The sequence below is a fragment of the Pygoscelis adeliae genome, unplaced genomic scaffold (assembly GCF_000699105.1).
Source record: "Pygoscelis adeliae isolate BGI_AS28 unplaced genomic scaffold, ASM69910v1 Scaffold45, whole genome shotgun sequence".
NCBI classification, from domain to species: domain Eukaryota; kingdom Metazoa; phylum Chordata; class Aves; order Sphenisciformes; family Spheniscidae; genus Pygoscelis; species Pygoscelis adeliae.
Window position 1 is genome coordinate 4623351 of NW_008825114.1, and position 24846 is coordinate 4648196.

At 38.6% G+C, this 24846-nt stretch overlaps 1 protein-coding gene across 1 annotated transcript in view; it reads right to left on the bottom strand.

The window, feature by feature from the left end:
* Positions 1-972: 972 nt before the first annotated feature.
* Positions 973-24846, bottom strand: part of BNC2 (basonuclin 2) — a 236324-nt gene continuing 212450 nt past the window's right edge. Inside the window, exons 5-6 of the mRNA XM_009328160.1 lie at positions 23381-24846; positions 973-1633 (exon numbers count right to left, since the gene is read on the bottom strand). Coding sequence (XP_009326435.1) covers positions 973-1633; positions 23381-24846 — 2127 coding nt within the window. The remainder of the gene's footprint in view (positions 1634-23380) is intronic.

Sequence of the window (24846 nt, forward strand, 5' to 3'; positions counted from 1 at the left end):
CTAAACACTAATACTCTTTGTTTGGCATTCATGCCCTCATACTGACCAGACCACTTTTATCTAAGTGTATTTTTTTAAAGACACTTACTGAAAATATGGCAATAGTTTAAGAAAAAAAAAGCATGGATATTATTACACATCCCCTTGTAGTGTACGAAAAAGTGCATGACTGGATTTATGTAATAGTACAAGACAAAAAAACTGTATCAGATCAGGTACTGTAAAGCATGCCAGCACCTGTGTATTACTTATATCTAGCAGGTAGTTAAAACAAGACCGTGGTTCTTTTAAAAATGTGCATTAAAGCTAACATAAATGAGTAGAACTAGCCAGCAAACTATTTTTCCTGCTTATCTAACAGCTGAATGTAACTGTAAAAATTAAGCAAAAAAATAAGAGTTAAACCACCATCAATACAATTGTTTTACATCATAGGCCTGTCAAGGCTCAATATATATACAAGTGTAACAGCCATGCTTAGTAGAATGTTATCCCCAATGCTTAGAAGACACAAAGACAACTAAGTAGATTGGTTTTTTTCTCATTTTGTTTGTTTGCAATTTTTTTTGTTGTTTTTTGTTCTTTTTTTTTTCAGGCAAAAGTCATGGGTAGAACAAATTGTCTCTTTGGAGATGACCAAGAACGTTCTAACAGAACTAGGGACAACTGCAAGTTTTCTGTAGTTTTGTTTTTTGTTTTTGTTTGCTTTTTTTCATGAAGGGTCTCTCCCCGCAAATTAAAGATCCCACCTTTTTGTTTCTATCCCAAAAAAAAGGAAAAAAATAAATGAACAACCAACAAAGGGGAAAAAGCACCTGGTGTTTCTTTCGTTAAAAAAAAAAAGAAAAAGATTATATATATATGTATATTTTATATATATATATATATATATATAAAGGGAGACTGTATATGGCAGTTCAGATGTGGTGGGCCCTCTCTGAGAGCTGGCATTATGCTGTGTCCATCCTTGAACTAATCTACTGAAGTGAAGGGAATGTTTTTATGCAGATTGGGGTTCTGACTGTGCCGGTTTCGGCTACGGACAGAGGAGAACATCATGTTGCACCCAGGGACTTTGCATTTGTGCATCTCTCGCAAGTGCACTGTTTTATAGTGCACTCTGAGGGTTCCCTTGTTGCTGTACATTTTGTGGCAAATGTTACACATTATCCCACCGTTGCTCACCGAAACACTGTTGAACATGAGGGATCCTGGGACATCGGTGCCCATACCTACAGCTAAGGCAGGGGCATCTGCTTTGTGGGCAGATTCCCCGCTGTCACTTGCCCCATCGACGTCGTCCAGGAGAATGCCCTCATCGCTTCCTGCATCAGATTCTCTTGAGGAATGGATACTGCTGCTGGACTGGATGCTGGAGGTGGTGCTTAGGTCTAGGACCATATAGTCTTCTGACATGCCCCTGCCATACCCATTCATATGGGAATCCTCAGTACCAGCAGGTGAGGAGGTATCTTCCCTTATGTCGAGCCCCATCTGATGCTGAGCGCCATATATCTTCACCAAAAATTCATCGCGGAGGTCCTTACTAAGAGAAGGCTGTGAGGTGTCCAGGCCCATGTCATCCAGTTCTTTGGTCAACAGTTTACGATGCAGGTTTATGTTAGCACTGTGTCTGGGAAAGGAAGAGGGAAGGGAGAAAAGGAAAAATGTACAGTATTTTTGATTAAACATACAGTCATCAAACACCAAATCCAAATTCTGATTTATCAATTATTTATCATGACAATATCTCCTATCCATGTTTCTTGGAAAATTCAGTCTTGTCATGAGTGAACAAATTGCAACATAAACCCAAAATGAAACAAGCAAATTAACCCCCCCATATTGTTTTTCTTTTCAGCTACTGCTCCTCAACATTAGTTCCCCGCAGCAGCTACAGCCCTTTTATTTGATATTTACAAAATAATAAATTGCACTAGCAGAAAATGCAAATTGCTCTTCTTTGGTTCCTGAATCCCTGCTGGCCTTCCTAAAAGCCTTGCTTCAAGACAAAATATTAATATATGGAATATCTGTGTGTTTGCATCTATGTCTATCTCTAAATCCATATCCTTATATATTTATACATACATACATACAAATATATTTTTGTGTATATATATGTACTCACATAACTGTGTAAGTGAAATATAGGAGCAGAAAAAAATAAAGGTAACTGAATGATACAGAGGTCCTGATTCTGATAATTTAATTCTAGTATAAAGGGATTCAGAATTGGGCCAAACCAAGATGGACAAGACTTGAAGGGTTTAGGAGAACAAGTCTCTGAAATCTACATGTAAGTTTCTGAAAATCTTAGCCAAAGTCACTGGTTCCATCCTTCTGGGAGGGCACTGCCGCTCCTCCCTGTACTCTTCCCAGCACTGTGTATGATGCAGTGCTGACTGACCCAACCACTATAATTTCCAGTAAAAAAATCCTACTAATGGCAATGAGAATTTTGCCCCGAATCAATCAAAACACTTAAGCATGGGCTTCGATTTAGGTATGTGCTGAAGTCACTGTGGGTGCTCAAGAGACACTGGAAAAGCTGTCACTGACGTCAGTGGTCTTTGGACCAGATCCCAAGAGCCGCAAGTTAAAATATTCTCAAGTGTTTTACAGGATCTGTGCCTTTGTTCTCAAGAAATAAAGCTCTAAATTTGCAAACAATGTAAGCCTTTGGGTTAGTAACTGTGTAAAACAGCCTATTATTTTAAATACGGCATCCTACTCTCCACTTTTGACATTGGCTTTATTCATCCATTGCAGTAGAACCTCACTGATTTGCAGCAGTGTCAGGAAACCCTCTTTGAAAAACTGCATTTTCTGAAGTAACAATGCAACCAACAAACATGACAGACATCAAAGACCTCTGACCACAGAACATGCTCGTTTTGTCGAAGTGCTTAATAATAAGAAATCAGTATAAAGTTTTCAGTATTAGAAAACTTTAGGGTTCAGTATTCAGAATGTGCATTATTGCTGAGGAAATGACAAATATTTATTCAGTTTCTTTGGAGGGTGACTGGATTTTCAAGTCAGTAAAAAAAGAATTAGCGAAGTTCTACTGCGTAACATTCTTTGCAAGCTAAGGACCCAAACCCGCAATTTACAACATGCAGACTCACCAGTCTGTCTGCCCATTATAAATTGCAGATCAGAGCCCAAATGTAGGAGGGAAAAGAAAGAAGCGGGGTGGGGGCGGGGGGAGAGAGAGAGAAAGAGAGAGTTTTAACATAGGAATACTTTAATTTGCAAAAAAGCACTAGGTATAAAATTGGCATGGGAAGACATAACAATAATCAAATATTTTATAGACATTCAGGTCCTACAGTAAAAAGGGAGAAGGGGAACAATAGCTATTAGCAATATTTCCTTATAGGAAGCTTTTCTTTTAAGAAACCCTTTGAAACATACCTCTCAACCAGCAGAAGTCCCAAACATGGTACAGCAATATATATGCAGATAAATAAGGAAAATGGAAATGTAGGAAGATTAAGTTGATGTGGAGTTAATTTCTGTAATTTTCTACCACTTACTTTGTGCTTCATCTATCTGTTGCACATAACTTATGGGAATAAATAAGGAAAACAGCAATAGAAGCGATCCGTCCCACTCACCTGCAAATGCAGGTAACTGTTCTCTGACATAAAACTGATACTGAACTGCAGTTTAATTGGATTGTGGCTGCTTGGGATGCAATTATTCCAGTAAGGGGGGGGTGTCTAGAACAGAAAATTTCTCTCCTAATGAGAGACAGTTGAGAGGTATGGGCAAGGGCAGAAAAAAGTGGAGAGTATTCCTTGTTTTTCTCCCACATGGGAAACACTCCTTTCAGACAAGCAAGTATAGCACCATTGCTTTTTTGAGGCGCAGAAGTGTAATTATGCATATCCCCACACTGCACTTAGGAAGGCTGAGCTTACCTTGTGATAAGATCAGCTTTCTAATCTTTTGCTAAATTGAGATCACAAAAGAGAGAGAGAGAGAGAAGAGAGGAGAAAAGAGAAAGAAAGGGGGAGGGGGAGGAGAGAGAGAGAGAACAAATTCACATTCCAATCTAGACATATCTGGTTTAAAAAAAAAAAAAAGAAAATAAGATCTGAAACCAATAAAATACAGACTTTAAAAAAAGTCTTGACTGTGAAACTGGTTTTTGTCAGCTGTAATCTCACTTATACTGTTGTCCTGATGGATACTGACTCAACCACACAATATGAAAAACATAAAGCAAATTAATCAAAGCATATTCACAGCATCCCCATTATCATCCACAAATGAGTTCTGAACAGATGCATGCAGTGTGCACATACATGAATGATAAACAGTAGTCCTGACAGTCCCTTGCCTTCCTGGTGTCAGATGGTGTACAACTCCACGTAAAGTTGCTAAGTGCAGTACAGGAAACGCTTACTGTGAAGGCCTGTCCACACTGACCAGTGTTATGACATGACCATAAAAGCACATTTGTGCTTATCATCATAATGCTAACTGCAAACTACTCATAAAGTGCTCATGTGTTTACTTCTTATGATTTCGCCCCCTCTCTCCCCTCCTCCCTCCCCTGGTACAGGAATTTCCTGCAGTGTAGAAACTAGTCATGGTAACTGTAACTGTTGTTTCCACGCATTTGCACTTACTATTTCCTTGGTTGGCTGCTGAGAAAACCAGCAGCCAGGCATGCAGTGAAAATAACTTCAGCATTCACTGAATAAAGAGATAAGAATAAATTAGCACATTAAAGAGGGGCCACTGAGCCCCAGATGGACAGAGGCCATTCTGAGAAAGACCAGTGTAAGGATGCAAACCCTGCTGATGCTCCGATAAGAAGAGATGCCTCCCTTATTCAATTCTCACTTACAGCAGTGGCAATCAGTAATCTAGTTAAAGTATGTACCAGCCCATAATATCTGTCAGGCAAACGATGTGCAGAAATGTGTGGACCAGTTCTGGCACTCTGCTCAGTAGTGTCCCTTTTCCGCTGTCAGCAGTACTGTTGGATTCTCCTAATATAATTACATTGACTTTTATTCAATTAAGTGCCATTCCTAGCCTTAAAAAAAAGCTACTTTATCAATTGATTCAGGTGTAATGCAATAATAAAGATGAACTCATGGCAGTGCATTAGCTCTGCTGTTCATAACTTCTGAACATAGGTTCATTCATAGCAGTCGATTTCCATTATGCAACCACAGTTCAAAAGAATTGATTCTTTTACATTCATTTCTTAATCTATTTCACTTGTGTTTAATACTCTCCCTAAATATCATATGCAAAAACATTCCGGTAGGGATGAGAGGAATGAATTGTGAGAAAAAGTTCATTTATTTGAACACTGAACTTTTGAAATCTTATGACAAAACCAAAGTCACAGAAGCTAAAACCTTGTCAGAATTAAGAATACTGTGTGCTGAAGGCACTGGCAACACACATTTCCAGTAGCTGAACAGTCGTGCGGATAGGAGGGAAGGAAAAGTATGTTTTCATAGACACACCAGTCCAGAGTGCTCAGAGCCTGACCCTGCACCCCTTTCCCGTCTGCTGCACAACTAAACGTAGGATTGCACCCTGAGGTGCAGACTGAGTACCCCGTGCAGGGTGCTGCTTGAACAGTGCCCTGCATAAAGAAGGCGTTTCTCAGGGCTGACAGCAGCATTCCCAAGGTTTCTTTGGGAAAAGATGGCACGGGGGTTCTGTGTAGGAGGAACATGCCCATGTATGTAAGGATGGCTACAGATAATGGATCCATAAGCAAAAAAATGGAATTAAGAAAGAAGAGTACGGATAAAGGCAGACTAGAAGGAGAAGCAGTACAGACCAAGAAGTTTAAAAAGAGAGATGTTCTGGGAAAACGCAAGCACTGGCAATTGCCAGATAGAATAGCGTTGAGTTTAGGGGCAGAAATGAAGCATAATTTGCTATGAAGCTATGAAGACTATTATTCAGCTGGAAAGGCAGAAAAGTATGTGGCCGACAACCTGTACTCTGATCTAGTAGCTGCAAACAACAGTCAGAGAGACACGAGAAGAAAAAAGTAGCATTACAAATATTGGCCATGCCCATACTATCTTTTGTCTTGATAAACTTAACTATTTCTTTGCTCCTCTCATCCAATGATGATCTTCCTTGCTTTTTTTCTTGGAAAAGGTACTCATTCAGCCATCTTAAATTGCGCCAGCAGTTCTGAGACCCCCTTCTCCATACCAAATTAAAGTATTCCATCCTAATCCAACTCTTTCTCCCCTGCTTTGTCACTCCCAAATCCTAGCAAGTCCTCTACCAGCCCTCAGCCAATGCTAGCCACCTTGTCATCTGTTCATCTGCTCCTCCCCATGGCACCTGCAGTTTCTTGCTTCAGCTGTTCTGTTCCCTGATGTGATTTACAGTACTGCTACCCTTTCCTCCTCTGAATACTGCTCCCAGGTACATGTAAACAATGTTCCCTGAGTAAGCTGAGGCACAGCTTGGGCAGAGTGATGTATGCCAGTGCATGAACACTGCCATCAAACAGGCAGAAAATCATGAAGTAAGATACGCCAAAAACAGCTGAGCTTCAGCTTGCCATGGCTTCATTATTCCTCATACCTGAGCTAGCTAATTTAAGGCCATCTCTGCTGTCCTTTGCACTGCAGCTGTTGCTGTATCTGCAGGAAAAAAAAACTTGAAGAACCTAAATGAATGGCAGAGATATATCTATGTATAGAAAACAAAACATTTGACCTAATAAAATCCTTTGAATGACTCTGGACTTCTTAGACTGCTTATTTGTACATCAACTACCAAAATGACATTTGATCCTAGCAATGGAAATGTTGCGTAAAGACAACTGGTGAATGAAGTCTTCCAGGCAGAAATACGAGGTCAAAAGAGCTTAACTAAAGGCATATCTCACCCAGCTCCGGTTACCAGATCTATCCCATCCTAGGCAACAAGGGATGGTGAAGAGGGTTAGTTCCGAGAATTTAAAATACTATGTGTGCCAAAGAATGTCCAAACATCTATTTAACTCTGTACTACATGTCACGTACCCTTAAAAACAAGGAGAGTATTTTTCCAAGATGTTTTGAGATGTAGCTTGTTGTGACAAGGAAGTTTTAGCAAGGTCTGGTTTATTTTAGAAGGCCCAGAATGCCTGATTTTTCCACATAATTAACATTCTTCTTTCAAATTGCTATTCATGAATTAGACATATGGTGGGCAAAAGTGTGTGGAAAGTCCTCACCAGAGTGAATATAGCCTTCTGAATTCAATGATCTTAAGAATGGATCAGTGCTGCTGTACGAATGATAATGATGATACACATGAAATCTGTGGTTGTGGCAAAGGTATCTCGCCTCCCAATTCACCACTGCCCTTTCAGACAGGAGTTTTGGTCGCAGCGCAATGCAGAGTGCTACAGCAACTACAGCAGCTCTCTGACTGTGGGCATGATCCCACTGGTGGTAGTATTTCCTTCCCTTGTGAAGTTCATGGAAGTATTCTTCCATAATTAGAATTCATTGTCCGTTCCACCCCACCTACTACTAGCAAGCTCCTCTAGTGAGAGATGCACTATGCATCAACAAAAGAAAGTGGATTATAAGCCTAGGAAATATGGTCAATTAAACGTATATGCCATTTACACAGCTCATAAATCCAGACTGGGTTCTCTTCAGCAGTTTCTTTCTACACTTGTCAATGAATCTGATTTTGTTAATTTACTATCCATTTGTTGGAAAGAAAAATGTAATGGCCGCTTTATTTTAGTTTATTTTTATTTAGTCAGTCTTTTTATTTCTTTTTGAAGTGAGTGAGGAGGAATTTATCAGAGAGTAGAATTTGTCGTGGCATAGAAATTGGCATGAATTCTATGCATGTTTCAAGGCCAACCTTGGATGCACCCATGGCTGCAGTCCTATCTGCACTAGGACAAACCTCACCTCTGATGCGTACAGCAGAGTTAAGGAATTTGGATGATAAAGAGTACTCTGTTTATTTAAATTCAAGTATTATACAGAGCACAAAACCAACTGCATGAAAAATTGGGTTGAATGTGTTGTTCACAGTTTGGGGCAGGGCAGGTTGTTAAAAATGAAACATAAAGCATCATTTTCTTAATTTTTTAGCAAGAGAAAAATATGATTACACTTAAATATTATGGGGATGAAAGAAAAAGATAGTGAGAATAAAACAGCAGCATAATTGTTAGGGCAGTCAGTTAGGGACTAAGGAAACGCATTTTCTAGTCCCTGATGCAGTCAGACAGAAAGGCCAAGCCAAATGATGTCCCAGTTAAATGTTCTAGCTATTGGCCCCTCGCTCCTCCTTGGCTGACTGAAAGTGACAAAGTTCCCTGATAAAAATCTCACTCAAACATCAAAGCGCACTGTATTGTTCATTAAATTCTGAAACGAATAATTTCAACATTTCCAGTTGTATCCTGCCACACCCTTTCTTCCTATGTTTCCAAATAAAGCAATATCCCAATCTCTTATACTTCAAATGTTCTGAAAATGCATTTTCTAGCAAATACATGATTTGTCAAATTAATACCACCCACCCCTATCATTCTAACACTGCAAAGAAATCACAGATAGGAGGTTACAGCAGGGGGCCATCAGTCTTTGGGCAGCTTTGCTTTAAGATACAATAAGTGATCCCAGCATTAAGTAATACAAGAAAATTATATTTGGAGACTTAATACATTAAAAGTCAACATTAAATTCTTTTCTATTAAATTCTATTCTTTCCAAGTAATAGCAGATTTTATTTTTTTTTAAAGATGACAGAAGCTGATATTGGGTTACGAAACCACACAATCTTCAGCAGTTTGAAGAAAGTTCTATTACAAAATCAAAGGCCAGGACACATTTGTCTGGTGGTTTACGTACAGATTGGCAAACCTCTTATTAAAGTTGGATATGGAAGTAACTGCTCAGGTTGTACAGGCCCCATACAAGCTATCCTCCTGCTATACTTAGTTTAAAACTAAGCTCTGTCAATCTGGTTTAAAATATCATAAACAATGAAACTTTCATTATTCCTCCCATGAGACTTTTTCCACCTATCTTCAGCTCAGTATTCAGCCTACGTTTTTGCCTATAAAGAAATGTTAAGGCAAAGTTCTCTTTCTTTCTCTTCACCTCAAAGGCTGTCAATTAAGATTTATGGTTTTGTTTAAAAATTTCACATGATTTTAATCTCTAACACAATTTGCTAATACGGCAAAGTACTGTGGTCTTACCTCAATTTCATGTTCCTTCCCTGCTTATTTAAGCCTGAAACTCATAGAAAGGCTCAGAATATGTGAACATAACAGAAAGTAAACCCAGAATTTTATGCTTTCTCAGAATCTCTGCAGACTGAAAGTGCTGAGTTTCATGCAGCTAAAATCAAAGAACCAGAAAGTAAGACTCTGGCTAAATATAACAGTGTACATATTTATGAGAAAAGATATGGCCTTAATTCTGGTATTTCTTCAAGAAGGAAGCAGCAATCATTTTCCCCATTTACTTAAGAGAAACAACAATAAAACAGTTCCTGGAATTTAATTAGTAATGGAAACTGTTAAAGAAATTATTTTCTCAGTTACTGTTCTAATTTTGCCACTCTCTCAGCTGTCTTTGATACAGGTGGTTTTTTTTCCCAATTAAAAAGAAAAAAAAAATCCATAAATCTAAGCAAAGATAATAAAGGTTTGAAATCCTGATCTGACCTAAATTATAAAATTCACACTTATCTGAACAGGGCCACATTTCAGTCTGTGTGCTAGCGCTTCCATGTATTTGATCATGTTTAGTTTGCCTAAATGTAAGGGGAAAAGCAGGGATAGGGGCTAGACTTTAGAACAATGAGTGAGGACAAAATACTATACTACCCAATGAAACCATGGCATTGCTACATGAACAGTTTGGGTAATAACATCAGTTCTTGAGGCTTTAAATTGCATAGAATCTGAAAAATATTAACCTTTCATAGGAAGAAAATCCAAAAGGTAAAATACAGTTCAGCACCTATTAAAAAAAGTAAAAAAACAGTGCTTATTAAATGCAGGAAATAAAGGACAAGCAAGTTCTTGCAAATTAAAGATGTGGAGCCCAGTCATTTCAATCCCTTTCAATATGAAACAAATCACTCACACTGGTCACGAAGACAGCTCCCTCTACACTCAAATTATTCACTTGAAGATAAGCTCCCATCAAACTCTTTAGGGGTTTAACTAATTTACTGCACAGATACGGCACGTCTGTTGTAATAACAGGTAGGATGTATTGGGGTCGACCATTTATCAGAATTAGACTTCTTTTTTCAATTCGCAGTGAATTATGCTGCCTACACTGCTCCTCTTTCTCAGAGCTTCCCATCCCCTTACGGCCCCTAATGTGGCAAGCAAACAAAATTGACAGTCTCATCTTGTCAACAAGGGGTGATTCTCCTGAGAAGCCATTTAACTTTGCAGAGGAAGCAATGTATTAATGTGCCTGTCCCAGGAATGTTAATCATCTTCAAGCTCCCTCTAACTTTGACATGAACGAAATCACCAAATTTGTTTACTAAATGAATCGTAATATGCTAATAAGAGAGCATGACATATATGGTAAAGCCAAACAGATGGTTTGTTTACTCCACTTTGCAACTTTATAAATGTTGTAACTCTGAAGATGTTAGTGAGAATTATTGGTTTGTTGGCAGTGGCAAACATGCCTTTTGCATACTTAATCCACAGTTAGAGTCAGAAAACAATTTGTCATCGCTGTGGAATGCATAAAAAATGTTAATGCCGAGATGGCATTTGGGGAGGCAGGATAGCTGACTGTGTGAGCAAATACTCAGGTTAAATGTGGAACTGATATCTGATGGCAATGTTTGCTACCAAATAATTTTTAATGTAAAATCTGACAGGTTCAGGATTCTTGAAAGGCCCAATAATTCAGTACATACCTGTTGAGGTGTTTAGTGAGACGGTCCTTACGGTGTGAACAGAATTAAACTTTCACAACAGCTGTGTGTGCTCAGAAGCATCGAGGTCATGTCGCACTCTTAATATATTACTATTGTTGTCCATTTAAGATCAAAAGATATTACAAACAAAAAGCACAACCACTGGCATACTTGCCAAAGTTACTCAGGAACCATCAAAATTGTGTTGCAACACTTCAACCTCTCACTTTACTAGCTGCCTGGAAGCAAAACAGACTCATTACAAAATGGCCAGCACTCTTGTCTAATATCCGGACTGGCTGAGAAAGTTTAGAATAAAAAGATTTATCTGACAGAATATTTCCTAAGTGAACTAACTCAGTGTAGCAATGTTACATGCATGAGAAGGTCATCTTATGTACGACAAAATCCTTTGATGGAAATTACAGGTGCTCAGCACCATCGACAATCAGTCCAACTGCCATAAGCTGTTTCTACAATCTACACATGCGCTACAGAAAAGTTGATCCCTGTGCAGGCGATTCACACAAGGCCCTGCACAGCAGTCATGCATTAGGTCCCTCATCTCCTGTGTGTTGAAGTATTTTGCTGGTCCTTCACACAAGGTGTATTTCCCCTTAAGAAGTACTGAGGCAACATCCAGGTAGAATCTGTTGCCAAACTGCATGAATTAATATTTCTTTTCAAACTTAAATCATCTAAATATTACATGATCCAAGTTTTGTAATCAGAAGTTTTCATTCTTCATTTTATTTTACCGTGTAAAATGTAGTAATTTTGCAAGATTTTATGCAAACAGTCCCCTGAGTTCAGCATCCCACTCATGAATTCTATTGAGTTTCAAGTTTCAGTAAATGCAAAAAAGAAAAAAGTCAGAACAGCTCGCTTCCCCCAACTCTGCTTTGAAACCAATTCTTTCCTCCCAGATATTGATGCACAGCAACACATTATCTCATGATTTGCTTAGAACGTTCATAGACTCTTTACTGATTGCAGTATAAGTTCAAACACATAATAAACCCTCAAATACAGGGACAGTTCTGTACGATTTCAGGTTCCACAGCAAATATGTAAACCATTTCTTTTGGTCACAATGCAATGGTAATTCTCATTCCCACTGCTTTGTTTGTCTAAAAATGCAGGTTTTATTTATATAATACCAGAGGAACTATAAAACCAAATACGATGTGGCACTTCAACAGGGTTTCTCCATTAGTAATTTTACATTACTAAGTAAGTACCCCTGTCAGGTCAACTGATAGCTGATTATCCTATAACCTCCCTTCACTGATGCCCCAGCTCCTCAGTAATTTCAATCGTCTGAGATTCTTCCATACATACTATTGTCAGCGGTTATTAAATTCTCAACTTTTTACCCATCCACAAGAGACTGTGCAAAGATATCAAAGCGAAGTATGAGTTCAGCTTGCTGTCCAAGGATTATTTTGGAAGAAACATTAGCGGCCGTCCCAGCCTGGCGCTTATATCTCATTTGAAACATCTACTCATTCCTGACCAACAAAGAAAATTTCAATAAAGTACTTTTACTGGTTTAACATCAGTGAGCTCCTGGGATTGTCAAAGTGCTCAGTCTTTTCCGAGGAGAGAAGGAATCAGCAGCTCAAATATAATTAACCTTCCATTCTCAATGCAAACTGCCACGCACAGGAGCTCTGCAGTCTATTAGTGAAGTTATAACGGCCAACAGGCAGAGGCAAAATTGGTCAAAAAGTTGGCTGCTGCTGTCATATTTTTAGAATTATGATTAATGACACTAATAATGTGGATGATTACTGATATGTGTATCTCCTGCAGTTTATCATATTGCACTGGCTGCCTACGTCCACAATAAACATGATGCTATCATTTACCTCTTTATTGAAGGCAATCCTTCTCTTGAAGGAGCACATTCTAATTACTTTGTAATGTTTTATGTCTTAAACATTTTGCAGCTCTGGACCTTGCCAACTGCTTCATGTCTACCATTGATTAATTACAGAATGTTTAATCAAAATTTAGAACCTAATGCAGTCATTTATGAGTGTGCTGCAGTGCCAAGATAGTTAGGCTGCCGTCCCAAGCTTGGAGAGTGCTGTGTTTGAAATTAAATCCCAGGAATGTGTAAGATGGCGAAGATTTTACCTTGAGTGATTTGAGTTTAAAATCTTACTTCAGTTGATGAATGACAGGCACCCACCCAAAATGAGAGGTCTTTCTTGTGCATGTATGTGTGCTTGCATGTTCCTATTCCATTTTTCTTCTTCTTTAAATGTCTTCATTTTTCCCTTTATGCCATTGTTGCTGCAGTTGCTTCTCAGCTCCTTTACAAGCCTTCCCTGCTACTAGAGCTCTTGCAAACACCAGTCAAGAGAGTGTAGTTTTGAAGTGGTTAAACAAGTGAAAAATAATTTGCAGGGACAAATACATAAGTTTTTTTTTAATGTGGATTTTTATGGTACTGTCATACAACCATTCACCGTTGAAGTTAAGTGTTTTTTTAATACCATTACTGAACTGCTGAAATGGATGCTAATATAGCTTGGAGTGCTAATGTCAAATCCTGGTAATAAAAAAGACAGACTGCTGAATGAAATAATTTCAAGTAAAAAATAGAACAAAAGTGCTCTCACTCTCGCTCTCCACTTTTATTGAATTGGGACTGACTGAGCCAATTGCTTTAGAAGTCTGTAAAACACAATTACTAGTGAGCTGACTGACCCAGCAGTGCCCCTTCTGTGACAGAACAGACTAAAAAGGCTGCAGAATTAGTGCTGCTCCCCTATCTGGCTATCAGACCTGAGAGACGTCCAGTGCAGGATCTGTTATCCTTCCTACCAGGGACTGCCTGCTCCCCTCTTGAAATCTTGATTCTCAGTTTTGCATAGTATATCATCTGCGTGCATCTTCTTCTTGAAACAAGGGCCCATTTACCTTTTCTGAGTGGGAATCCAAGTTCTCTTTCTATCCATTGTATTTTTAGATCTTTATCTACCAATGCAGCTATATATAGGTCTTTCTTTCGGTACACACATCCACAGACACACACACACATAGATACATGTTTGGGCTATTTTTATTTCCACATTTTGTGCGTTAAATACAAAAGTACAATGTAAGATTTATGGGCAGCAAAATTAACTATGTCCCATTTGTATTTTCAGTTGTAAGTGGCTGAAGTGTAATTGCTTTTTTATTTTGGTGTAACAAAGAAAAGGAGAGAGAGGAGGAGAGAGAGGGAAGAAGAGGGAGAGAAAGGAAAAAAATGTATTGAACTGGAAGCGGGCAACACTTTTCCCTAGTTAATAAAATAAGCAATAAAGTTTGTAAAGCACTAGAATAAAAATCAGTAACATTGGAAATAACAACTTATAAATCTTACAATTTACAGCTTATGTTTCAGACTCATATAGTTTGACATGGACATACAGCTTAGGGCTTTTTTTTTCCCTTTCTCTTCCAAAAAAAAGCAAAAACAAAGTGACAGCAAAAAATATCTTCTTATTACAATTCCATCCTTTCTTTCTCTCCCCCTGCTCTCCCCCATACAAAAAGAACCACTTCACATTTATACACAATGCCAACAAAGTCCTGCAATCCTTTCTTTTTTATGACAGTGTACATTTTTGGCAAATCTAAAACTCTTTCATTTCTCTTCCAGGTCCATTTATGAGAAGCTTGCAGGTGCCTTATGGCAAAAATGTTAAATTATTTCTTAGACAGATCTTTTCAAGTAATGCTTTTTAGGGCAAGCTTAAATGCGAAATGAGCTCTTAATTAAAAAAAAAAAAAAAGAAAAGCTTGCTTAGCACAAGGCAAACTGCTCATTTAAAAGATGTTGCTGGGAAGTAGGAAGCACTACTAAAAGCCTTAGATTTTCTTTAGAAGTGGTGGGCTCAAAACTTCTGTCAGGAGATGTCCAGTGTTTGCCATTAAAAGGTCAACATGTGAAAAGCCGTAAGTGGTACCGCACCTGAGACATTCCTGTGCTACCTCAGGTCCTGACAGACCATCCGAGGTATCTCTAGTGCCATTGGGAACGTTTTGTGTGTACCTGCTGGATGTGAATGAGTGGTTTCTACTGTAGTACCTATAGCATAATATAATGAATACTGGTACATGATGTGTGGCACAGCTGGCCATCTTTTGTGAAGAGAGGCAAAGGACAGAAGACTGTGAATACTGCAGGTCAGGATTAGGGGGTAGTGAAAAGCTGTGCACAGTGTCTTGCAGTGCACTTGCAGTGCCTATACAGTACCTAGTCTCTCCTTGACGCTGTCGAGTATTTAACTCTCATTGATAACTCTGCATCTCTTCCTTCAGAATTGCCCTTAGATAAGTAGTCAGCAGTCTGGTTATCTTTCCCCTTAGCTGTTTCTAACTGCACAGTATACTCCTGCAATTATAGGCTCTACTTTACAAATTTGCTATTCCTCCCTGTCATATTTCCTAACCACTAGCAACTTGTATAACCATGAAAAAGTGTCCCAGATTTAGAGAGGTTGGGTTTTGGGTTTTCTTTTCCCCAGGCCCATAAATTGCCAAATATTTTTGAGTAACACCTTTTTACTAAGACATATTCCAGTGCAAAATGCTCCCATCTCACCTGTTTGTTGCAAACCTGCCTTCAGGCCAGTGCCTCAGACATCGGTGGCTACAGCAAAAGGCTCCCTGTAATTCTTAACCAATCTATTTGGGTCCACTAGCCAAGACCTATCTTGTTAAAAAGCAATGGAATAGGAACCCAAATGAGCTTTGTTTTACTATACTGATTGCCCGCTACATAATTCTACTTCAAAAAATACCCCATGACCTCACAAACCCTAGGAATGACTGTATCTTTGGGATGAGGCCAACTGCGGACAATGTCGACCTCTGTCTAGATATACTAACAGGACTGGCACCCTATGCTCCAAAACAGTGTTGTAGCTATTTGGAGTCAACTACACCTGGTAATTTTTCCGCCTTCTGGGTTTTTTTTTTTTTATATGTCATTTCTAGGACTTGCCTTACCAGTTTTCTTACTTTCAGGTAAACTTAACTTTAATTCAGATATGCCCCAGTTACAGTCACTCAGTTCATGTTCTAGTAAATGAAATGGCTCAAATCTAGGGGGAGGAGCATCATCATCATTACGGGGAGAAGAAAATGGCCTCATCTACAAGTAATCTTTGGTTAGGCCCTAAGACCTGATGTAAAGTTTGCCTCTTCAGATGACAGTTACCCTTTTCAGACAGACAAGCATAGTGGACAAATGAATGTATCATGGATGTATATATGACAGCATTTACCTGCCTACTTAGTGTCTCTCTCCTTCATAGAGAGCGGTAACTCCAAAGGGCAGTAAACACACAGCTATTCCTGCCACAGATGTGTCTCCCTCCCCCTTTCATTATTTCTCCCCAGACTCCTCCACCTGAGAGTACTACATCTCTCAGATTGCAGTGTCTTGTTCCATTTTCACGCATCCAGGCTTTTGGGAGTGCTGCCCTGGTGCTATCACGTATCTGTAAAGTACAGCTTCCTCCACTGTAACAGAAATCTTACAGTCTTCTGCTGTTAAATTTAAAAGAACAGCTAGAGCCTTTCTCTCCAGGAACTAACGTAGGTAGATGGGTTTTTTTACCCCACGTCTAGGGAAGATGGGACATGTCTATATATGGGGAACAGCTTTACGTTTACTCAGGTAAGTGGAAAATACTCAATTTTCTCCCACTCTCTGGAGAAGACTTTTGGTTCTTCCAGTTATTTCCTAGGAACCTAGGGACAACCCAGGATATTATGAATAAGCATTCATGTTCCCAGTCCTGTCTTCCCAAATAATCTCTTTCACAGAACATAAAACTCACAGAACCTGTGCAGAAAACCTGGACAAAACAAATTAAACATTTACACTGTTTGTCACACACAGACCAGGTGAAAATATTGCTCAATGCATATTTTGCTTTTGGCTACTATTTTCAATGCCTTACTTATGCTTACCACCTATCTTAATTCTGGGGTAGCAGTTTATTTAAACAAACTTTTCAGGTCACTGAAAAGTCCTTGACTTATTAGGCAAGTACACACAAAAATGAGATTTCTTGCACTGTACAAGAAACTATACTCTCAAAGTGATACCATTTTGTGTACCAAAAGAGAACAAGATAATGAAGGCAGGAGATCATTTTAAAAAACAACCACCACCTCCAACTCAAACCCAAAATAAATGGATATGTGTAGTTGGAAAAGACCTCCCTCCACCCCAGAGCTGATCCTGCAGTCTTTACTCACATAAGTAGCCTCTTTAGGGTTTGTTTTAATTAATTTATTTTCTTTTAAATAAAAAAAAAATCTTATGAAGAAATTAGTTCTATGCATCCCAGTTTTAATTCTGCTTCTCTTGTTCACATTGGTGAGTATGCAATATGACAGCAGTCTGTGTTCAATGTGACTACTCATGGAAGAGGTTAGCTCTGTGTTAGGGGTGGCACAAAATCTTTCCTTATGATCCAGGTCCTCTTGGCTAAGGAAGAGTTATGTGAACATTAGCAATGACACACATCTTAGTGACTCTGCAAGAAAAACCTAATGGTTCATACAATTGTATTGGATATGCAGCTAGTTTCTTCATGAACTGCATCATGTCCAGAAACAGTAGTATAGGTGTAAATACGTTTGTATTTTAAAAAATTTATAAAATAGCCCTTTTGTCTCTTGACAGATGGTTCATCAAACACCTAATGTCTTAAAACCTGATTTCCTTGTTCTTATTGGAGGAAATTCAAGCTGTATATGACAGCTAATTATATTAGGGGAAATACAGTAATAGTTATCATGCACTGGAGTGAAATATCTTCTTTCTTGGAGATACGTTCCTAGAACTGAGTGCATTTATAGAAGATAATTGTCTAAAAAGTTATCTGTAGAAGATTCCAAGCATAGTAGGATGATGAAAAAATGGGTGCTGTTGTGTGAAGGAGGTGATAACAGGAGGCAGGTAGCAGCTTTCTCACATCTTCACCTCCCTTGATAATGTATGCAGTGGCTCATCATAGGTAACTGATGTTAATTTATTCAAGCACACCTGTACAGGGCTGGAAGTCAGGTAACTAAACAAAAAGTATGTCTCTGCTTTTTCAATACAGCTACCCAGAGGCCTATATCCGCACAAATTTAGTTCTGGAGACATCAGCAGGTTTTAATAAACCACCTACAGATGTCTTGCTCCATACAAATCAAGGAGTTTACATGTTTAAATCTGGACTGATTTAACTAGCAATCAAGTGGCATGATCACACTTGGCACCAATAGTTGCCTCATATTTATTTATAAGTCACCCTGAGCAGATACTATTTTGTTTTTAAATTTATTCATGGGGCTCAATCACCTTTCCCATCTTGTGGAACACACACACAGGCGCTCACTTTGTGAGAAAACTTAAAGACAAACCTGAGCAATTAATAGTCCTACTTTAGTAGCAGAAAGACAAAGTGAAAAGTTCTTGCCTTGTTCCTCTGAACAGGTACACTGAGAATTAATTTATTTTGCATACACTGAAAGGAAAACGTGGTAACATATTAATAATACTGTGTCCTAGCTTAAGAAACACAGATTTTAATAGTGCCAGTACTGAGGTGAAATGGGGATTTAGCATGCACTAAGGCTGACAGAGAAGATGGCTGTATTTCTCCTTAAGATCTGACAGCAGCTTCTCAGCAAGACTTACTGAAGGCAGAAGGTCCACCTGCCTCCTGTTTCATCAGTGGTTTTGACCACAAAATTCTTGGCTCTTAAAGGTGGGAGCCAGAAATGAAGCCAACTGCTCTAAGGTTCACCTTCCAGACGTTCACCTCTGCGTGTGCTCTCCAACACAGACTCTTAGATGAAACTTTGGCATTGCTGTCCTCTTTGGACAGGAAATAACTATTCCCTCCTCCCATCTGCATGTCTCATCCACAGCCCAGGATTATTCCCTGAGCAGCTGTACCTCAGTGGACTTCAAGGACCAACCACACCTATCTCTTTGTAAGGCAAAATCAGTATCTGCTGGGGCAGAACTCATAGATGAGGCTGGGAAGCAGATCCCAGGGGAATCTAACCACTGGGGCCACAGGCCCTTTCTCCTCACTCACAGGAGAGACCTCCTCTGAGTCCAGAGAGAATTCACTTTATAAGGACAATTCTTTCCATTCAAGTGCACAGTTCTCACAGGAACTTATCTTCTTCCCTTCTCCCTCTTTTCCATCTAAAAAATTATTTGGAAAGATGTCTTTCTGTTCAAAAGAAGGCTTATGACATTGCTTCTGACCACTGACATAATTTTTAATATGGTCTCTTTTCCTATTTACTCTCCATTGCCTTCTTGCAACAAGATGTAGCCTGAAGATCTTGCCTTTAGAAGAAAGGACATCTGAAGTAAATACAGAAACAGAAATGGCTGAACAGCTAATTCAGGGAGCAGCTGGTGAAGAATGGAAGAAAAAGTGGTTTTCACAAGTGTAGTGCTTCCAGGAAAAGAAAGACAGAAAGACTTCTCTGTTTGGGGAAAAGATCAAAGGTATAGGTATGTATAAGGTTGATTTGATGAGTGATGTTACTTGTAGCTCAGAAGGTGATGAAAAAAGACCCTTTAAAAAAAATCTAGGCTCAGTGAAGCTTGACTACTCAAAAGAAATACTGTCTAATTTTTAGAAGGGAAAACAGAATTGCTGGGTCATTGACAGTAAGGGCTGGGACTTTGCTTTGCTTTCCTCTGCCCTGTGTTGAAAAAACATGCGTGAGGTGAGACTCCTGAATCTTCTGGTTATCTTGACCCTAATTTACAAGGAATAGTAGTGTTTAGTCAAAGATCTTAGAAGATATTTCAATCTTTCTGGCAGAAGTATATTTAGACAGGAGTTGACTTTGGCACAAATGATGTAGGAATGGTGAAGCTGGATTTAGTCAACCCTTAACACGAATTGCTACAGGATGCATTCCACAACGGAGGTTTCACAATTTATGTGACATGGATAAAAAACCCTCCTTCAGTCAAAGCAGCACTGCGTTTGCTCCTGACTTGATCTGCTGCCTCTGGTAACCAACAGTTTGTATCACAACCCCACCCTTACAAAGTCCATTTTACAACAGCTACACCCACTGTCAACAATTCAGTTTTGTGTATGTACAGGACAGGGGGAATATACTCAAACCTTTGATTAACTAGAATTGCATTGGGAAAGGTCTTAAGCCATATCAGATGCCTCTAAAGGAAACAAAAAGCCAATGTTATTTATCTGCACGTAAGCTTGTATTTTCTTCTAGAACGTAACTACAGTTATGAGTTTTAGACCTCCAACTAGTTATAATATGATTAATATTATTATTAATACAATAGTAGTAATATGATTAATAAAATGACTAAAAATAAAGGTAAATTCACAAGACTCTATAAGCAATGGGAAAGCTAAAACTCCGATTTCATTAAAAAGATAGTACTGAAAAAATTATTTCATTTTAATTTTCAAAGCAAAGAAATTCTAATCTTCTTTAGCTAATCGAAGATTATGTGACTCACAACACAAGCAAATCACACAGACTTTTTATAATGTGTCCAAAATGGAACACCAATACATGACAAATATTATCCAGGAATTATTATTGTGTGCTTTAGGTAGCTATTTCTTATTTCTTGTATGACAATTAATAGCAAAATGCTTCTAAGCTTTTAAGTGAAAATTATTTAAGTGGCTGGAAGAAGTTTTCACTTTGCAACACTATTAATTTAGTTATCCAGTTATCTTTGAGGTGCTCTCCATAATCTAAAGAGCTAGAAATTGTATACTTAGATAATGACTCTCTAAAATAAATGTATATATACAAAAGGAGTATCAGCAAAAAATAAAAACAAATTGAATGGAAAAATCTTTAGGGCAATTAAACAGTTTGCAAAAAAGAAAGAGAACATATTAATTTAACTTTTACATCCTAACTTTATTTTAAAATTTTTTGAGGAAGTATTAGAAAATAATGGTTAAAATGTTTACTTAAATCTTTCATCCACTTTCTTTTATATGCTGTACATATACTTTCATTTCCAAACATTCCTAGACATTGCACTTCTGGATAAGAATGGGTAGCCAGGGGAGTTCTGAAGATGTTTCTCACTCAAGTTTCTGAAAGAAGTATCAAGAACCATGAGAGTATTACTTAGTTCTTTCAAGGCATTTCCAGACAACTGTTGCAAACCAGGAGTGCTAATGAACTTACAAAAACATCAAGCTTGAACAGGCACACAAACTGTACTACACCTTTGAATTTTTTGAAGTGTATAACCACCCTTAAATCTTTGCAATTAAAGGATATAATATGCCTACCAATTTCTTTTGTCCCAAGTGCAACACATAACTGAAACATATTCTGAATGTTACTAGTGGAATGATATAAAAAGATGATCTTCTGCCTTACAGAACTCAAAATTATATGTAAACAATTATTTTATCTTTAAATATACAACCTGCGTTTTAAGTTCCTGAATCAGATTTTTATTTTATGGCTTGCTTTCAATAAGCTTAACAGGAGTATCCTACATAGTTCATGAAATATTTTCTAAATGTGCCCTTTTTTAATGTTCTTGTCTCAGAAATATTTTATGTATGTCATCACTGTCATCTCTTTCTTAGAACATATAAACCTTTACTATGCTAACTTTATTATTAGCATGATCTATCAATGGATTCCTGTTGAAATTTAATACATTGCCTGAAGTTCCAAATCCTAAAGCTAGCCACTTCTTACTTCACATGCTGAATGCAAAGCTGTTTTGCTTACATGACTGACTTTTCATAATTCACTTGAGGAAACAGGGCAACCAAATTCTTGACTAACAAAACCTGTGCAATTTCAGGAACTGAAAGGGGTTGCATACATCTAAACTCAGCATAGATTATGCCATTGACTCATATGTTTCTCTTGTCAAGCTTGCCTCATAAAAGTTATCAGGATACCCCAAGAAGGGAGTTTTAATTTAGCTTTACCTGCTTAATGTCCAGTGGTTTCATCCTACTGAAACGCAAACTTTCTAGATTGTCCTTCTTATCCGTTTTGAACTTGTATTCTTATATATGTTCCTATTTTTCTGTTTAATGGATTTCATAAATGGTAGCAGAAGACATGAGATATTTGGGGACTGGACTCTCCATCAAAATAGTGAATTTTGGCTCCTCAGTATCCCCAACACTAACTTGCTTTCGTTTTATATGACATGATATATTCAGTTTCAAACCACATCAATTTCGATGAACAAAGAAAAAAAAAAAAAAAAAGAGGAGCTGTGTGTTAAATGTTTAGCTAGGTTTAATTTCCTTCCTGTGTCTGCTGGATTTTTACAACATAGTGAAAAAATATGAAACACAAGGAAAAGAGACAGCCCAATCTCACCATCACTCCATGAACCAGAGAGATTTTGTTATGTGACAATATGATCATCATCACATGCGAGAGCTTTTATCCACAAGTATGAAATATCTCTGTTATCCTACCACCTTGACAAATTCCATTTATATTACATTTTCCTCAGGAATCAAAAAGAATAGTGTATTTAAAAAAAAACCCAAACCTAAGAGTTTAAGGACCAGCTGCTTCTGTTTAAGCCCAACTGTTTCCGTATTGATGCAGCATAGCTAGGGCATGATGTCATCTGAAGGACCAGCAGAATATACCCTGGTTGATCTTAAAAATATGTAGGGGTCTAGCCTCTCCTCTCTGAGTGTGCATAATTCCCATCAGTGGGGAAGGGAGTTGCTCACATGCAGAGAAGAAGATAAAGTAGACTAAATGACCATAGCGGATAGAGAGGTGTATAAGTTCTACTAAAGAGAGAGATAACTATTTTCTTAATATTTACTTGTTCTTGCTACAACATAGCAGCTAGTTTTAAAAATTGAAAAGAAGAAAGAATAGTCTTCTAATGCTTCCTGTTTGCTTTTATATGACCCTATGGGGATGGAAATAATTCTTTTATTCCAGTCCTTCGTTTCTTGCTCTTCATCCATTCATCCAACTGTCCATCCACCCCTTCCCCTCCTTCCTAGTTCTATGGTTTGATATGCATGCATGGAGATATTGGTATTGTTTATAATTTACTATATATTTAATAGAAGCTTTTCTTAGTTTAAAAGTTGCAGGGAGAAGAAAATAAATGTAGTAAAAGCTGCAGCTTATAAACAGAAGTACAATACACGTGTTCACAGGCACACAGAAAGAATAATGACATTTATGAACTAGCCAGTCACTTAAGAGGATGGCACAATATATACTATTCTGAATGCCAAGAAACAATGAAAATCTTAAAGTGATAAAACTCTCTCAATGTCATGGGAACATGATTGTCACATGTCATTACTGTGCATCTCTCTATTTCTTCATATATCCTAAACTGCCTATTCTTACATAATTCAACACATTTAATAATGTAGAAAATCAATTAATATTTACTGACCTGTCTCTGCTTCTCCGTGATGGGAACGCAGCATTACAGCCAGCCACTGTGCAGACATGCATCTCTTTTAAATGAACATTTCTGTAGTGAAGCTTCACACTGTAGGAACTCTTGAAACTTTTCTTGCACACATAGCAGATCTTGGGGTCTGGGCTGGAGCACATTTCACCTTCTGGGGAGAACTTCTGAGGGCTGCTGTAGTTGAATGTAGAAGCAAAACTTTCATGAAGGGCAGCCATACTGGCACTGCCTCCATTGTACAGTCCATATTGACTCATGTAGAACATATCATATGTAGGGTCTGTATACTCTTCCTTCACTTTAATGACATCCTGGTTGGAAGAGTCATTGTGGTTTTCATCTGGTCTGTCACTGTGCATCATAGATTTTTCACCAGGTTCATGAAGGCGATCATCGCCTTCCATGGATTCCTCACACAATTTGGGCTCTGATGACTCCGACTCATTTTCATAGTCTCTCTCATGCTCCTGGTCTTCTGATGTCATGCTGTCTGCCCTTCTTATGTCTGGTCTGGAAATGCATCTGCTTCTGTCACTTTTGGAAAAGTCTTTCACAGACAGGCCTGGGCTCATTTCCTCCTGAGAATGGCAGTGATTGTCATGACCAATGTCATTCACCATTGTGCTGCTGTCATTCACCTCTTCGTCTTCATCATCAAACTCATCAGCAGTATCGATAACTTCCTTTTCAATTTTAACTGGCATGCTTGACTTCCTTGGCTTCTTCTTGGGGGCAAGGTCAGCATTAGGCTCTGGGGTGGGCATCAGTACTGAAGGTACTGATGACTCTGAAGGAGGAGGGGGATGCTGCTCCATGCCACTCACTGCTGGTATTATTGGACTGGTAGGGAGTGAGGTTGGAGGACTCACCATCTCTCCAGGAGTAAGTAAATTTCTGTAAAAGGGAGGAACAGGTTGGACAGTCTTTAAAGCCGGGAACACCAGCTGACTGGGAAGAGGGTTCTGTAGTACAGGATCTAGAGGGGGAGTGGTAAACCCCATTGGTGGACGCCCAGGGCTTGTTAAAGTTAGGTTGGATTTTGTACTTGCTATGACCGGAGTGGCAGCACCTGATGTAGCACGAATTAGATCTTTGTCGCGGTTGTTCCTTAGCATAGGCATGTGGAGGCGGGGATTTGGGTTAGCACTGTGGCGATTGCGGCTTCTGAGAGAGCTGAAGACCATGTTGCAGCCCTCAATAGTGCACCGGTGCTTGATTTTCAGGTGAACAGCGTTGTAGTGGATTTTAAGAGTACCTTTGTCATAGAAAGTTTTGCCACATGCATTGCAAAACACTCTTCCTTTCCTGGAAGCCGAGCCCATTCTTCTCATTCTGTGAATGCGGAACGAGCTTTTAGTGTGTTCTGTTTTTGATAAATCATTGACAGGCGTGGGTGTCTGAACAGGAGAGACACAGGCTGGCTCAGTTTTGGGCTCAACATTTGT